This window comes from Leptopilina heterotoma, unplaced genomic scaffold (genome assembly GCF_015476425.1).
Source record: "Leptopilina heterotoma isolate Lh14 unplaced genomic scaffold, ASM1547642v1 Lhet_123, whole genome shotgun sequence".
In the NCBI taxonomy this organism is placed as follows: Eukaryota; Metazoa; Arthropoda; class Insecta; order Hymenoptera; family Figitidae; genus Leptopilina; species Leptopilina heterotoma.
The window spans coordinates 6,212,399-6,230,443 of NW_025110842.1; the positions used below are offsets into that span (position 1 = coordinate 6,212,399).

Below are 18,045 nucleotides of genomic sequence, written 5' to 3' on the forward strand. Positions count from 1 at the left end.
AATTTATTTTAAATTTAGAATTCTCGATTTAAAATTTTAATTAAAATTAATATTCAAGTTAAATTTAACGCAAAAGAAAGAAAATAAATACTTATTTGTTATTAATTATTATTATTATTATTTTTTCTATTTTTATTATTATTTTATAACTATCAATATTATTATTATCGGTATATTACAATTATTGCAGTGATTTGACCTAAAATATTACCGCTTGTGAGAAAGTCAATAGCGCTCTCTGTCAATCAATTTTAACGCGGGCTTTTTCAAATTTTCAAATTTATTTTTTCGTTTTCAGTAAATTAACTTGGTTATTTATTATTATTACAAATATTATTGCTATTATTATTATTATTACTACTACTTTTATTTCATTATTATTAGAACTTTACTATTATAACAACAATTTGACTGAAATTTTACCGCTTGTGAGAAAGTCAATGGCGCCCTCTTTGAAATCAAAAAAATTAGTTTTCTTTTTTTTTATTGATTTTGTTATTTGGCTTCTTGAGAAATATTATAATTATCATTACAATTGTTTTTTACTAATTTGCAAATTTTTTTTTTTTTTATCATTTACACGAATTAAATTAAAGGGAAATAAATAAAATATAAAAAAGACATTGATGTAAATGGAGAAAATTAGAGGCTAATAAAAATGTAATTATTGTGACTTAAGGTTGAATTTTTTTCGCCTTTTTTCAATTTATCGTGCCACAAACATCTGCCACGAAAAATGCGAGAAACGCGCTTATGAAATATTTTAATTAGCTTATCGTATAATTTGAAATGACAGCTGCCAGTGCGCCTGCGCTCTTAATTAGACCTCATTTTGTTATTTTACTTGAAATCATTTTTTTATATTCTTACCAAAAAAAAAAAAAAAAAAATTTCCAAAATTTATTTAAAAAATAGTATTAAAGACAAGAGACGACAAAAAAAATAAAAGAAAATTTTTTGCATAAATTGAGAGAAAGAAAATATTAAAAATAAAAATAGAAAAGAATAAAATAAAAAAATTTGAAAATAATAAAGTGAAAAAATAGAAAAAATATTGTCAATTATTTAGCGTTGCGCTCATGAATAGAATAAATATTATTAACTTTTTTAGCATTGCGCTAGAAAATAGCAAAAAATTTATAAAAATAATATACAAAATAAATAGAAAATAAATAAAAAGTAAATGAAAAATAAATAGAAAATAAATAAAAAATAATTAATAAATAGATATATAAAATAAATAAAAAAAAAATTAAATAAAGATGAAAGAGAAATAAAAATACGTTTTTCGGCATAAATTCGTTGATTTTGAATTTTAAATTTCTCTCAATATTTCAAATTCCAAAGATGAATATTAATTTCCTTTCGTGCGCTCCTTTATTGGAGAATGGATGACGAGCGCGTATTGATACACTGGGCACGCGTGTCTTTTTCTTATTTCTTAAAAAAATTTAATACAAGACACGCTCCAGGTGCGTTCTTGTCATCTCAATTGATGATCTACAGAGAGAGGTGAAAAAATTTCAGCGTATTAAATCTAATGTATTGCGCTCAAATAATGAGAGAAAATATATTTTTTCCCCTCAAGACCAGCTTTTTTATTTTTCAAATGCAAAAATATTTTTTTCTCATCTTAACAGCTTTTTAATTTTCGAAAACTTTGCGCAAAAAATATTTGCGCTTTTTTAATTATTAATTGCGTTGCGCTCAAATAGTTTAAAAATATTTTGTTTCCATCTCAATTGCTTTTCAATTTTCCAATGCTTTGCGCAAAAAAAATTATGTTTGAAACTTGAGCTTTTTTAATTTTCAAAAGCGTTGCGCTCGATGGGAAAAAATATTGTTTTTTCGCCTGAGACTTGAACTTTTCAATTTTCAAAAGCGTTTCGCACGAATATTTTTTTTATTCCTGAAACTTGAACTTTCGCTAATTTCAAAAGCGTTGCGCTCAAATAGTAAAGAAAATAGAAAATAATAATTAAATTAATTAATTTTTTTATGTTTATTAATTACTGTAAGTAATTAAGTTAAAATACTAAAATTTAAATTCCTGATATTTGAGCTTTTAATTTTCAAAAGCTTTGCGCTTAAATCATAAATAAAATAGAAAACAATAATAAACTTAATTAATTGTTTTGTATTTATTAATTAATTAAATTAATTAATTTGAATCCTTCAATGTTTTATTCTTGAGACTTGAATTTTCAATTTTTAAAAGCGTTGCGCTCAATTAGTAAAGATGTTTCTTTTTCAAAAAAACTTGAATTTCTCGATTTTCCAAAGCGTTGCGCTCAATTAGTAAAAATGTTTCTTTTTCAAAAAACTTTAATTTCTCAATTTTCAAAAGCGTTGCGCTCGATTAGTGAAGATAATAATAAATCGTATTTAAATGGATTTATTATTTATTTATTTAATTAATTTTAAATTTAAATATTGATCTATTAATTTAAATATTTATTTAATAATTTAGATATTAATTGAATAAATAATTAATCAAATCTAATTAAAGTAATTTTGACAAACCAAAAAAATTCGCAATTTTGTTTTTAAATTTAAAAATAATAAATTCTCTTCCATTTTAAAAATCTATTTTTGAAAAAAAATCCAGTAGCAGAGTATATAAAAGCGCAATACGGAATAAATCTCGGGCCAATGAATATCAAGGTTTCTTTGGTGGAAAAAACTGTCGCGCGCGTCCCCTTTTGTAAACTTTGCATATGCGTGAACGATTATTGTTTAATTCGCTTTGCATGTTCATTTCCCACCTTCTTGATTTGCGTATACGCACCTATAAACCTACCAACCTACCTACCTACAATCACTTCACGCAATAAATATATATATATACACACTACGAAAAAAAATTCCATTCTTCCTGACAAAAAAAAATCTTTTTTCTTATTTACCAACAAAAATAAAAAAATTCTTTAATTCTTTAGTTAACAATATATTTTTAAGAATAATAAAGAAAAAACATGAGCGCTCGCGCACATTTTTCTATTTTCTTTTTTTTTCTTTCTTCTTCTTCTTTCTTTTTATTATTAATATTTTTCCACCTTCCTTTTTACACGCACGCCTTTTAGATTATTTTTTTTTCACACACCCACTCACGCGTTACGCTCATTTTTTCTGCGAGGAGAGAAGAAAAAAAAGGCAAATGTCAATATCGGGTTTTACCTTTGGGGCGCGAATGGGAGCGTTATTAATAAGTGAATTTGCTCATTATAAAATGCGTGAGGTGCGCACCCCTCCCCCCCTCCTTCCATACAATCTCTTTAGTAAGGTCCTAATGGTTAATTTTATTTCTACTCGATTTGGCGCAATTTTCTTTTTTTTTTTTGAAAAAAAAAGAAAATTAAAAATAAAATGATGCTGAAAATTTAGAAAATATTTTTTTACTATTCCTGAGCGCAACGCTAAAAAATTAAAACATATTTTTTTCTATTTTTGAGAGCAACGCTTTAAATTTAAAACTATATTTGCTATTTTTTTGCGCAACGCTTAGAAAATTAAAAATAATTTTTCTATTTTTGAGCGCAACGCTTTAAAATTGGAAATATTTTTGCTATTTTTGAGCGTAACGCTAAAAAAGTTGAAAATATTTTTGTTATTTTCTAACGGAAACGCTAAAAAAATGACAATATTTTTGAGCGCAACGCTTGAAAAATTAAAAATATTTTCTCTATTTCTGAGCGCAACGCTTTGAAATTAGAACAATTTTCACTATTTTTGAGCGCGATGCAAAAACGTTATCAATATTCTATTCTTGAACGCAACGCTTTTGAAATTAAAACTTTTTTTGCTATTTTCAAGCGCAACGCTTGAAAAATTAAAAATATTTTCTCTATTTCTGAGCGCAACACTTGAAAATTGGAACAATTTCCACTATTTTTGAGCGCGAAGCAAAAACGTTGACAATATATTTTCTATTTTTGAGCGCAACGCTAGGCGATTTTTTTTGTAAATTTTTGTGCACTGGGAAAAAAAATATTCAAAATCTGAGCGCAACGCTCACAAAATTCTCTTTTTAAAATTTTTTTTTCCCTTCGTTTTCTATTTTTTTCTATTTTATTTATTCCAAAACCACACAAAGTTTGTGCGTTCAAAAAAAAATCTAATCCGAGCGCAACGCTATTTAATTTTTTTTTAAAGCGTAGGTTTTTTTTTTTGCTCAATTTTTCAAATACAATTAATTACTTTCTCAATTAATTAAAATATTAATTGAGGAAAAAAAGTTAGTTTGTGGAAAAACAAAAAAAGAACAAAAAAAATGGTAAATTTAAGGTCAAGATAAGCCTCTTAATTTTAAATACGTGACAATAAAAGAGCTCGTCCAAAAAAAAAAATTGAACGTGAGTTATCTCAGTGTCTAAACAAAAAATGTCAAATAATTTCTGGCTTTTGGGTTAAGAAAAATTAACTTAACAAAGAGAAAATATTTTGCTAATTAATTATTCAAAAAAAGTTTCCTAAGGGTTGTTAATACGAAAAAAAAAATTTACAAACAAAAAGAAAATCTTTAATTCTTTTCATCTATATTAAAAAAAATATTTTATTCGTTAAATTTATTTTAACAAAATATAAATTATTTTTAATAAAGTATTTTCTAGAATTTTTATTAAAGAAAAAATTTGATTAAATTTTTAATTAAATATTCAAGCAATAAAATATTTAATTACATTTTCATGGAATAAAATATCCAATGAAATTTTCAAGAAGTCAAATATTTTGTTAAATTACTGTCATAAATTAAATATTTTCTGAAATTTTCCACTAAATATATTATTGTGTGTTTATTTACTCTCCCTGCAATAGGCAGGGTTCGAGACTCCCAGATACATTTACAAATCAACTTATTCTATATGTACAAAACTTCTTAACCTATAACGTCGCTCTTATTCCACATCAACAACTTAATCAACACGCAACTTAACCTATTCTCATCACACTCATCCACTCAAAATTCGCCAGTGCCAGGGCTTCCGTTTCCAGTTCCCTTTGTCCATACTGACTGATTCCCCATTAACGCCCCACCCCTTTAAATCCTAAACCTCCATCTTCCTTCCTGTCCTTCTTCATTTCTCCCCATTCACCCGATCATCTATTCCAACCTCAAGCACTCGTCCATTACCTTCTCTCACGCACCATTTTACCCCATCCACCCACACACATTCCCTACCCATTCTTACTTCTCTTCCATTCCTTCTTTCGATCCATGCCTTCTCTCCCAGTAACCATCTTATTCTCCTTTCCCTCCACGTTCTATCCTCATCTATTCTCTCAACACATCCTTTCAACCTTCCTTTCATCCTCATAACCTCCTCTTTCTCCTCCTCACTTCCCAGTTCTACTAACCACATCCTCGGAATTCCATTCGCATCCATACTCATCGCTTTCATCTGCCTAATATTAATTTTCACCCCTATCCTTTCAGCCAGTCTCCCCACCTCTCTTCTTCCTTCACTTAAACCTGCATTCATACCCCTAATAATTATATTTCTTTTTCTTTTATCCTTTTCCATCCATTCCACTCTTCTTTCCAGCTCATTCACCTTTTGTTCATAATATACACTTTCACTTCCCTCACTACACATTTTTACCCCCTTTTTCAACATAACCTCCATTTTCTTATCCTCTTCCTTCTTCTCTAAAATAAATTTTTCCAAATCATCCACTCTTTCTCTCATACCTTCCAACTCACTCGCCCACCTTTTCCACTTTTCCTGCATCCTTTCCATTTCCTCATCTAATTCATCAATTTCTTTACCCCTCTCCTCACCTAATTCACACACCGTTACAAAATTCTTTCTCACTCTCACAAAACGCTCTTCCATTGCCTCATTCAACATTTCCACTAACTCCATCAAGTCCATACAGTCTTCACACGTCATCACCTTTCCATTCTTCCCAAACCCTCTTTTAAATATTGGCGCCTTTTTCTCAGTCTCTCGCACACTACTTGAATCAAATTCAGCCATTCCAGAAATCTACCTTATCATTCAATATTTCCCAATGTCTCTCTCTCTCTTTTCTCTCACTTCAAGCAACCTAACCTCACAACATTCACTTCTCTATTTTTACCTTTTTTATCACTCACACTTAACCACTCGCACACATACACTCTTTTTACTTTCACCACCACTCTTTCCTTTGTTATCTCAAACACTACACTACCCACCCTTCAGTAAAATACTCAAAATTTTGCCAAAAACTCTTAAACCTTTACAAACGCGTGCACAACTCAACGGTACCGGAAACGGAAGCCACTAAATATATTATTAAATTTCGTAACAAAATAAAATATTTAATAAAATAATTAATTACTAAATAATTACAAATTTAATAAATATAAAAATATTTCATTAAATTTGTATATAATAAATGAAATATTTCATTAAAATTATATTATACGAAAATATTTACTAAATGTTTAATAATTAAAATATTTTGTTATTAAATTTCGAGTGAATAATACAATGAAAAAATTTTAATAAAATAAATATTTAATAAAAAAAATATTAAATTCAATTGTAAAAAAAAAACATTTTCCAAAAAGCAGCTTTTCACTCAATTTATTGTATTATTTAATTTTTTTTTTTGAAATGTAAAATTTTTAAAACTTAAAAATTTTGAAATATAAAATTAAAAATTTTTATAAATAAAATTAAAATTTTTTATAAATGTGGAATTCTTAATGTAGAAGAATTTTTGCAAACGACAGACGTCTGTTTCAAGTTCGCTGACTTATGGGAGTTGGTAATTTAATTTTGTACGAGAAGAGAGAAAGAGAGAGTGAGTGAGAGAGAGAGAGAGAGAGAGTGCAAAAAGAAATCAATTTTCTCACATTTTTACACAGCACGCACATGCGTCTGATAGAGACGCAGAAGGGGCGAAGGTGGGATGTAGGGTGAGGGGGGGGGGGAGAAATTAAGAGAGAAAGAGAATTCTCTCATATCTTAAATTCTTCGTCGGTACAACAGAACATCATCTTTTTTCTCTTCAACGTCAAGAAGAATAAAAGAGAGAAATCTAACTTCTCTACCCAAAAAACCGTGACCTAGCGACATCACTCACAATATTCTCGAAACTTTTGTTAAAACCTCCAATTCACCTTATACCTGCGCGGTCCAGTTTCACTCCGTCGATAATGCAGTTTTCTGTACATATTCAAAATTAAGTCAAAAAATAATTATATTGAAAACTAAAATATTTTAATATTTTTTCTTTTACTTTCTATTGACTTTTGAAATGAGAAGTGGAAATTTTTTTTTTTTAATTTTTACGCACGCTTTGAATTTTTTTCTCTTGCAAAATTATAAAACAGAATATTTTTATATATATATATAGAAAATATATTTTTATTTTTTAAAAAATATTTTTAATTAAAAGAAATATATTTTTATTTTAAAAAAAATGTTTCTATTTAAAAAAAGCGATTATTTTTTATTAGACATATGAATTTTTTTTTAATGAGACGATTATAATTTATGTGAAGAGAATAAGCGATTACGTGACAGTGTTTTTTTTGTCTTCTTTTGGCCGGATACAAATTCAGTGCGATGGCCATGCTACGTATTTATTTTTATAAACTGCTTCTATTGAACTTAACGAGGACAAATTGAGATGATATGGAAGCTTTGATTTTTTTTGATAGAGCGCGCTCACACAAGTCGATAACGCTCTCTACCCCGGGGCTATATTAAATATTTTCTTAATTAATTTTTTCTTTTTAATATTTATTATTATTATTATTATTATTATTATTATTATTATTATTATTATTATTATTATTATTATTATTTTTAATACTAATATTATTTTTATTACTATTATTATCTTAAAAATTACTAGTATTTTTATTATCGTTAATAAATAATTATAATTATTATAAGCAAAAATAGTCATTAGAATCACAGTAATAATAAAAATAATAATCATAATAATTATAAATAAAATTAATTTACTGAAAACGAAAAAAAATTTTAAGTTTTCAAAAATCCCGCCTTAAATTTAGTTGCCAGAGGGCGCCAATGACTTTCTCGCAAGTGGTAATATTTTACGTCAAATTACACTAATAATTCTAAATATTGTTAGAATGAAAGTAATTTTAATAAAATAATAGTAAATAGTGATAATAGCAAAAATATCATTAATAATAATAGGAAAAATAACAATGACGGCGATTTATAAATTTATCAACCACTTAAACGACAATAAATTGAAGATTTGTTTCTTTTTTTGTTTCAGCACTTGTACAACATGCAAACTGGCGAGGGAGCATTCAGAGAAAGGGGCAGAGGTCGAGGAAAGGGTGCAACAAGGGTAAGTTGATTATTCACCATACTTCATTACGATACGTCCTCGCATTTTACGTCTTAACACAATGCTATTCGATTTTTCAACAAAATAACTATCGATTTATCGAAAAACTATCAAAATATCGAATAAATATCGTTTTATCAAAAAACTATCAATACATCGAATAAATATCGATTTATCAAACAACTATCAATATATATCGAATAAATATCGATTTATCGAACAACTATTCATGTATCGAATGACTATCAATTTATCGAACAAATATCAATATATTGAATAAATATCGATTTATCGAACAATTATCAATATATCGAATGAATATCGATTTATTGAACGACTATTAATATATCGAATAAATATCGATTTATCAAAGAAATGTTCATGTATCGAATAATTGTCGATTTATTGAACAACTATTGATATATCGAATAACTATCGATATATCAAAGAACTGTTAAAATATCGATTAAATATCGATATATCGAAAAGCTATTTATAAATCGAATAACTATCGATATAAGGATTTATAAAAATGATTGATATATCGATTTATTATCAATGAGTAACTATCAATATATCGAAAAATTGTTGATATATCGAATAACTATCGATATATTGAAAAATTGTTGATATATTGAATAATTATCGATATATCGATATATTTTCGATATATTGAATAATTGGCGATCTATCGATTAATTACCGATATATAAAAAAATATTCAAGTCGAATAGCTATCGATACAGCGATTAGCAAGCGATATATCGATTAATTTCCAAATTAGGGAAAATATCGACATTTTTCTATTTTTTTTTTGCACCTTTATTATAATTGGCGTTAATAATCTCATGAAAGGAAACTGGTCTTGTTTGGGATAATTATTATTATAATAATTATTAGGCAGCATCTTAATTTAGCTGGACCACTTTCCACGGGAGTGATACACGGGATACACTATTAATCTCACGTTGATGTCACTGATTGCGTTACTCACGGTGGTTAAATAGAGGCGGTCAGTGGTAAACAGAGTGACGTAAATATTGTGCCAATGAACTCTTATATAAATATATATACATACGTAAAATTTGCAAACGGAAAACAAAATTTTAGTGACTAAAATAATTATTTTTTATACTTTCTTTTTTAGAATTAAAATTTGTAATTAGAGGGAGCAAAAGAAAAAAAATTTAATTTCGAAATAATATAAATGTTGGGAAACGGTAAAAAAAGGAAAAAAGAGGAAAATTGCGAATCCTCGAAAAAGTTTTAGAATTTCCAGCTCTCGTTAATTACTAATTTAACTGATTACAGAACTTAATTAGCAACGAGTTTATTTTTTTTTAGGAAAAAAAATTCTATTTTCTTTTTTTTTTTAATATTAATTAAAAACTTAATTAGAAAATAATTAATAACAACTTGCAAACAACTAAAAAAAAGTAAGGAGAGATTGAAATAAATTTTTAATTAGTTTCATATGGTTCCATTTTCTTTTTAATATATTAAAAAGAAAGTGGAAGGATTATTACTATTTTTCTTTTAATTAATTATTATTCTCATTATTTTTATTATCTAGGATTTTATTATTATTATTTTTATTCGTACCTTAATTATTATTATTAGAGTAATTTGACGTAAAATATTACCACTCGCGAGAAAGTCAATGGCGCCCTCTGGCAATTAATTCTAGCGCGGGCTTTTTGAAATTTTGAAATTTACTTTTTCGTTTTTAGTAAATTAATTTTGTTATTTATTATTATAAATATTATTATTATTATTATTATTAACAATATTACTATCATTTTTCTAAATATTATTTTTAAACTATTATTATTTTATTATTATCACAATAATACAATTGGAATAATTTGACAGAAATATTACCGCTTGCGAAAAAAGTCAATAGCGCCCTCAGCCGAATAATTTGAACGCGGGCTTTTTGAAAACAAAAAATTATTTTTAATAAATAGTAAATAGTATACAGTAAATAATTATAATAAATAATATTAAATAACAATAAATAAATAGGAAAATAAAATAAAATTTCATTAAATATAATTAAAAGAAGTAGAAAGAGAGAAGTGAGTGCGATGATTTTTCCTTAAATGAAAAAAAAAATGGGAGATGAAGATGCGCGCTTCGAATAGGAAGAGAAGGGAGAGAAAATTGATAGACGAAATAAATTTGAAATTTTCTCATGGTCGATGCTTTTGCAGACATTTAAAAAAGTCAAACTACCTTCTGGCACGAACGTGCCAGAAGCGATTGGATGGCACCAGTGGCGCTCGCAATTGAGAAATCGATAACTCATTCGACTTGAACACACACACACACACTCACAAAAATACTTATATATACATATTATATATATATATATATATATATATATATATATATATATGTATATACAAAAAATATAGCTTAAAAAAAAAGATGAGCTCTTCAAAACTTTTTAATTCAAGTTTCCTGACAATCATTTTTCTCACCAACTTTATCGCGCGAGCGCACATTTTTTTTTCATCTTAAAATTTAAATTTTAAATTTCTTCCTCCTCAACTTTTTCCAACACAGTATTTTCAATTTTTTCCCTAATTTCTATTCAAAAATCTTAAAGAGAAAAAAAATTCTTTTTCTTTTTGATTTAAAAAGCACTTTCATTAAATATTTCGTCGATATTTTTTCGATACATCGAAGTTTTGTATCAATATCTTTTCGATACATCGAGATTTTTGTATCGATATTTTTTTGATACATTGATATATCGAATTTTTTTTAATTGATATTAATTTTAAACATCGAATTTCTTGTATCGATTTTTATTCGATACATCGAAATTTTTGTATCTATTTTTCTTTGATATATCGAATTTTTTGAATCGATATTTCTTCGATACATCGAACTTTTTGTATCAATATTTCTTCAATATTTTTTCGATACATCGAGGTTTTTGTATCAGTATTTCTTCTATATAACAAGCTTTTTGTATCGATATTTATTCGATATATTGAAATTGTTTTCGATATTTATTCGATAAATTGAACTTTTTGTGTCGATATTTTTTCGATACATTTCAATGTATCGAAAAATTATCGAAAATATTGAAAAAAATATCGAAAAAATGTCTTGATATAACAATAATTAGTCGATACTTCGATATATATCGATAATTTGTCGATACATCGTTATATATTGATATGACGAGAACTGTTTGATATATTAACAAATCAATAATTGTTCAATATATCGATATGTTGAGATCTAGTTGATACATCGATCTATCAATATATATCGATAATTAATCGATACATCGATATATATCGATGTAACGAGTATTTTGTTGATACATCGATACATATTGATTTTCTTTCTAATTTTGAAAAATAAAAGAGAAATTAATGATAAATTCCACATTTAGTGAGACACAGAAAAAAACAAAAATTCTCCTAATTTATTAAAAGTGTACAAAAGTAAATTTTACATTTTTAGTTTTAAAAATAAAATTTTCTCTATTCTTCTAAATTTGAAATATGATGAAAAAAAGGAATAAAATGAAAAAAAGAAGGGAAAAAAGGTGAATATATGTGGCGTCACTATATATCTATGGTGTATGTTGAATGTTTTGTAAAAGAAAGAAGGAATGAGAGAAAAAAAGAATGTTTAAAACATGGACTGCGCATTTCAATGAACTGAGATCGGAAGTGGTTGAATAAATAATTTTGGAAAATAAATAAATAAAAAAAAGGAGAGTATCGATAGGAAATGAAAAAGTGAATTTATTTATTTATTTATTTTGAAACTATAGTGGAAAAATTGACTTTGGTGGTTGGTGATGGTAGTGGAGGAGGACTATGGGGGTGAATCTGCATATATAGATTAGACTTTCTGGAGGAGTGGGTGGGTGAGGGGGGAGGAGAAGAAGGGATGAGAGAGGGAATGGAATGAGATGGGATGGGGGGGGGGTTCACAGAGAGAGACTGAATCGCGAACTGCTTTAAAGGCAGGAAAATTTTAAACATGGCGGTGTGCTGAGAGAGCTTGGAAAGGCAGGCGCGCACCACGCGTCGATCAATATAGCGCCTTGTTTAATATCAGTTCTCAAACTCTCCTGTACAGCCAACCTCAAGAAGAAAACGATTTCATCTTAAGAATTTTCTTTATTCTTTTAAAACTCATTTTTTCTAAAATTCAAAGAAAGAAAATTATTACTATATTTTTATTATTCATATTATTTCTTTTTTCTTACTACTTTTATTATTTCTTCTTAATTATTTCGATTTCCCGAAATTCTCCGAAAGTGACTTCCGGAAGTAGTTTTTCCGGTAAAAAATCTAAAATTTTTATGAAAAAGTTCCAATAACAAAAGTATTAACCAAAACAATAGTAAAAATATTTACATTTACAATATTAATAAAAATAGTAAAAATAACAACAAAGAAAAGTTTTAACTAACAATAGTAAATAAATATTTTTATTTTTTTAAATTGAAATTACCTTGAATAATAATAATAATAATAATATAAATATTAATAAGAAGAAGAATAATGGTAATAATAAAAATAGTAATAATAACAATTTTTTCCTCTTTTTTTGTATACGAAAAACTTTAATTGCAAATATTTGTGGTTATAATAGTTTTGCGCGCACACTTTTGAGGAGTATATACGAGAATTTTATAAAAAGAACCGAGGTCGTCACGCAGAAGAGAACATTATGGCGTCTTTAAAGTGTAAACAAGAAATACAAGAAGAGTGAAAATAAAAAGCAAAAAAAAAAATTAAAAAAAAATAGAAAGACGGGAAATGAAAAGAACAAAGAAAGCATACGAGAGAGGTCGATAAGGTGACTCCCTCAAAACCCCCTGTGCGCTCGCTCACCCCCCGCCCCCCTCTCCTCTCACCGCTTCCGCTCCATCGCATCAGAATTCATTTTTTCCCTTTTTTTTTGCAAATTAAAAAGGAAAAATTTAAAACTTAAAAAAATTTAGAAACGAGTAGAAAAAAAACAGATTATATTATAATTAAAAACTATTATTATTTTGTATTATTATTATTACTATTATTAATATTTTGTATTACTATTATTACTATTATTATTATTTTGTATTATTATTATTAATTACTATAATTTTTGTTTTTACAATCCAAATTTGGCACCAAAATTGTTACTTTTCGCATTATTACACTAATAATTCGACGCCTGATTTTACCACTTGCGAGAAAGTCAATGGCGCCCTCTATCGAACGATTTTTACGCGGGCTTTTTGAAATTTAAAACATAATATTTTTAGTTTTTTGGTAAATTAGTTTAATTTTGTTAATTTTATTATTTGTTTCATAATTATTATATATTTACTTGTTGTTAAATCCGTTTTTAAATTATTTTGTTAATGAAAAAGTCTAAATACGCTTATTTAATTAATAATTATTCATAGTTATTATTATTATTTATTATTATTATTATTATTATTATTAATATTATTATTATTATTATTTTTATTATTATTATTATTATTATTAGTATTATTAGTATTATTAGTATTATTAGTATTATTAGTATTATTAGTATTATTAGTATTACTAGTATTATTTACAATTTTGTTTTATTTGAATATTAAAAAAGTTAAATAGAAAAAAAATGGAAATATAAATTAAAAGAAAAAGTTGATGAGTTTCATGAAAGAGAAAATGATGATTATTTTAAAGAAGGACTTTGTATTTCTCTTTTCTTTTATGGTCATTTTGAAAAGGAAGATTTTAAGTGAAAAAGGTAAATGGAGGCAAAAAAAGAGGAGTTTTTTTATGTGAGCGTAAATCGTGCGTGAGTTCGCGCAGCACGAGAGTGAGTGAGAGAGAAAGAGAAAAATCCACCTCCACAATCTTCCTTTCAACAAAACCCAAGATCCGTATCTTGAAGCATTATACATGTTTCATTGCATGTAAAAGCAACGATTCAACAGATTCTTGATACTACACCTTCCCTCTTTTTTCGCTTTTTAATATCACTACAATTTTCTTCCCCCTCCTCCTCCCCACTATCACGATGCGTATACAATAATTATTTTAATTAAATATTTTACCTCAAAAATAAAAGGCGCTGGGAAATATTTGGCTAAAAATCTCTACTATTATTAAAATTATCTTTAATTTTATTATTATTATTTCTATTTGTTATATTAATATTATATTACTATTTTTATTTTTATTATTTTTATTAATATTATTTTTATTATTATTATTATTATTATTATTATTATTATTATTATTATTATTATTATTATTATTATTCTTTTCAATTATATTATAATTATTTTTTATACTCCTACGATTATTACAATGATTTCATGTGAAATATTACCACTTGTGAGAAAGCCAATGGCGCCCTCTGTCATTAATTCTAACGCGGGCTTTTTCAAATCTTAAAATATTTTTTCGTTCTTAGTAAATTAATATAATTTTGTTAATTAGTAGTTAATAAATTAATTACAATTAGTAGTTACAAAATTAATTATAATTATTAGTAATTATATTAATTTAAAATAGTAGAATAACCAGGAATAAATAGAATAAAATAAAAATAATTTATTATTTGACACAGCAAGCAGGTTTTAGAAAGACCAGAGAATTAACCAGAGAATTTGAAAGTTTATCCGACAATTTTTTTTCGAGAGAGAAGGATAAGAGAGCTGAGTTCATTCGAGCATTCTATTACGTCAGTAATCGAGGGCTAAAGTCACCCCTCCTCTCTCACTTTATCTCTTTCTTCTTCTTACTTCTTAACACTCGAAGAACGATTGGAAGAAGTATAAGCGGTTCCTATGGAGGCTTCGTTTATTAACGTCTCTGCAACAAGTTGCAGAAGGCGCGTGTTGAATAAGGCTTTTCCTCCCCCTTTTACAAACTCCACTGCTTCGTGCATTCCCCCTTTTGCAGAGTTAACCCCACACAGTTCTTGATATTATCCTCCCTCCTAACTCTTATATACTTCTCTTTCTCATTCCTAGACTCGATGGGTTCTTATCCTCTCCCCCTTTATCCGCACACTTGTACCTATAAAACGCCCCGGTAACAAATATCCCGCACTCGGTAAAACCACTTGTCGTTCAGCGTGGGCATTTCGAGTGGCTAACAAGGGTGAAAAAGGCGGTGGAGATGGCTTAAAGCTGGGTCAAAGGTGGTTTGAAGGTACTTCGAGGTTGGTTTGAGGATGCTTTAGGGTTATCTATAATTTTGCCCTAAGATAGCCTTAAAGTGTCCTTGAGGTGTCAACATTAAGGTTAACTTAACTTTAAGGCTATCTTAGGGCAAAATTATGACTGTTTTAAGGATAACTTAAGGATAGCTTAAGGATACTTTAAGCCTACACTAAGGCTAACTTATTATGTTAGATTAAGGTTAACTTAAGGCTCGCTTAAGCATACCTTAAGGGTAACTTAACTTAAATTAAGATTAACTTAAGGCTGGCTTAAGACTAAATTACGTTCGATTCAGGTAAACCTAAGGCTAACCTAAAGGTAACTTGAGGCCAGCTTAATCTTACCTTAAGACTAGCTTAAACCCAACATAAGTGAGGTTAAGGTTAACTTATGTTAAGGTTAACTTATTAACTACCTTAAGGCTAACTTAAATTTATCTTAAACCTACCTTAAGGTTAACATAAGGCTAGCTTAAGCTTATCTTAAGGCTAAATTAATTTATATTAAGGTTAACTTTAGGCTAACTGAAGGGAAACTTAATAAAAATTTTTACCTTAAGAGTAACTTAACTTAGATAAAGATTAAGGGGCCATGTAACTTAAGGCTAGCTTGAGTTACATTAAGGTTAACTTAAGGCTTGCTTACTTTAAAGCTAACTTAAGTTAGATTAAGATTAACTTAAGGCAAGTTTGAGAATACTGTAATGTTAACTTAAGGCTAACCAAAGCATAACTTAACTTATATTAAGGCTACCTTAAGCCTACTTTAAGGCTTACTGAAGGTAGATTAAAGTTAACTTAAGGCTAATTGAAGAATAACTTAAGGCTAGCTCAAACCTACCTTAAGAGTAACTTAACTTAGATAAATATTAACTTAAGGTTAGCTTATGGCTAACTTAAGAATAATTTAAGGTTAACTTAATAATGTTAGCTTAATCCTACCTTAAGGCTAGCTTAGGTTAACTAATGGCTTGCTCAAGCCTACTTTAAGGCTAACTTAAGTTAGATTAAGATTAACTTAAGGCAAATTTAAGAACTCCACTTAAGGCTAGCCAAAGCCTAACTTAACTTAGATTAAGGTTAACTTAAACCTAGCTTAAGGCTAACTTGAAGCAAGCTTAATCAGACCTTAAGGCTAGCTTAAGTCTAACATAAGTTAGGTTAGTTTTAACTTAAGTTTACCTTAAGGCTAACTTAAAGCTAGCTTAAGCCTCTCTCAAGACTAACTTAAGTTAGATTAAGACTAGCTTTAATTAGATTAGGACTAACTTAAGTTAGATTAAGACTAACATAAGTTAGATTAAGGCTAACTTAAGGCAAACTTAAGAATACCTTAATGTTAACTTAAGGCTAGACGAAGCTTAACTTAAGTTTGATTAAGGTTAACTTAAGCCTATCTTAAGGCTAGCTTAAAGTTAGCTTAATCCTACTTTAATTCTAGCTTAAGCCTGCATTAAAGTTAAGTTAAGTTACATTAAGGTTACCTTAAGGATAGCATCAGGACACCTTAAGCGTGCCTTAAGGCTTAATTAAGTTAGATTAAGGTTAACTTAAGGCTAATTTAAGAAAACCTCGAGGTTAACTTAAGGCTTACTTAAGCCAATTGTAAGGCTAACTAAGCCTATCTTAAGGCTTAATGAAGTTGGATTCAGGTTAACTTAAGGCTAATTTAAGAAAACCTTGAGTTTAACTTAAGGCTAGCTTAAGCAAACATTAAGGCTAACTTAAGTTAGATTAAGGTTAACTTAATCATACCTTAAGGCTAACTTAAGATAGATTAAGGTTAACTTAAGACTATTTTAAGAATACCTTAGGTTTGAGTTAAGTTAGCGTTAAGGTAGGTTTAAATTAACCTTAATCTAACATAAATTAGCCTTAAGGTAATCTTAAGATATCCTCAATCTAGTCTTAAGTTAACCTTAATGTATTCTTACGTTAGCCTTAAGTTAACCTTAATCTAACTTAATCTAGCTGTAAGGTAGGCTTAAGTTAACATTAATCTATAAGTTAACTTAGCCTTAAGCTGGCCCCAATCTAATTTAAATTAGCCGTAAGGTAGACTTAAGGTATCCTTAAGTCCACTTTCCCCCACTCTTCCTTTCTTTCTTCTTCTTTCCCTTCTTTTATTCTCTTTCTCTCTTTTGACCATAGGAAATAATTTTGCAGTGATATTATTTCCAGTTCAAAAACGATATTCTATTTTCCCTCCTCCTCCTCCTTCTCCTTTCTAGCAGCGCTTCGGTTTTAATGAAAACAGAAATTTGCTTTCGCAAGAAATGAAAGATAAACCCCGTGGTAGATGAGAGAGGCAACGAAGAAATATGATAAAAAACAAAGTTTCGTCGTCGTTCCGAGTCTCTCGTATCGCCATGGATACCAAACTTGGCCGATAAAGGAGGAGGAGGAGAAGAGAGAGGTCGTGGGGCTGAGTATGCACCTTCCGAGTGAAATAGAGGGACAAAGGGGAAATACTCTCCCCCTTCTTTTTTTTCTCTCTATTTCTATATTCTGCATTTTTTCCTTTTCCTCTTCTTT

The 18,045-nt window shown here is 27.8% G+C and overlaps 1 protein-coding gene across 1 annotated transcript in view; it reads left to right on the top strand.

Moving 5' to 3' along the window:
• LOC122512715 (DNA N6-methyl adenine demethylase-like) overlaps window positions 1–18,045 on the top strand; it is a 120,207-nt gene that overhangs the window by 76,657 nt on the left and 25,505 nt on the right. Inside the window, exon 2 of the mRNA XM_043628730.1 lies at window positions 8,248–8,322. Coding sequence (XP_043484665.1) covers window positions 8,248–8,322 — 75 coding nt within the window. The remainder of the gene's footprint in view (window positions 1–8,247; window positions 8,323–18,045) is intronic.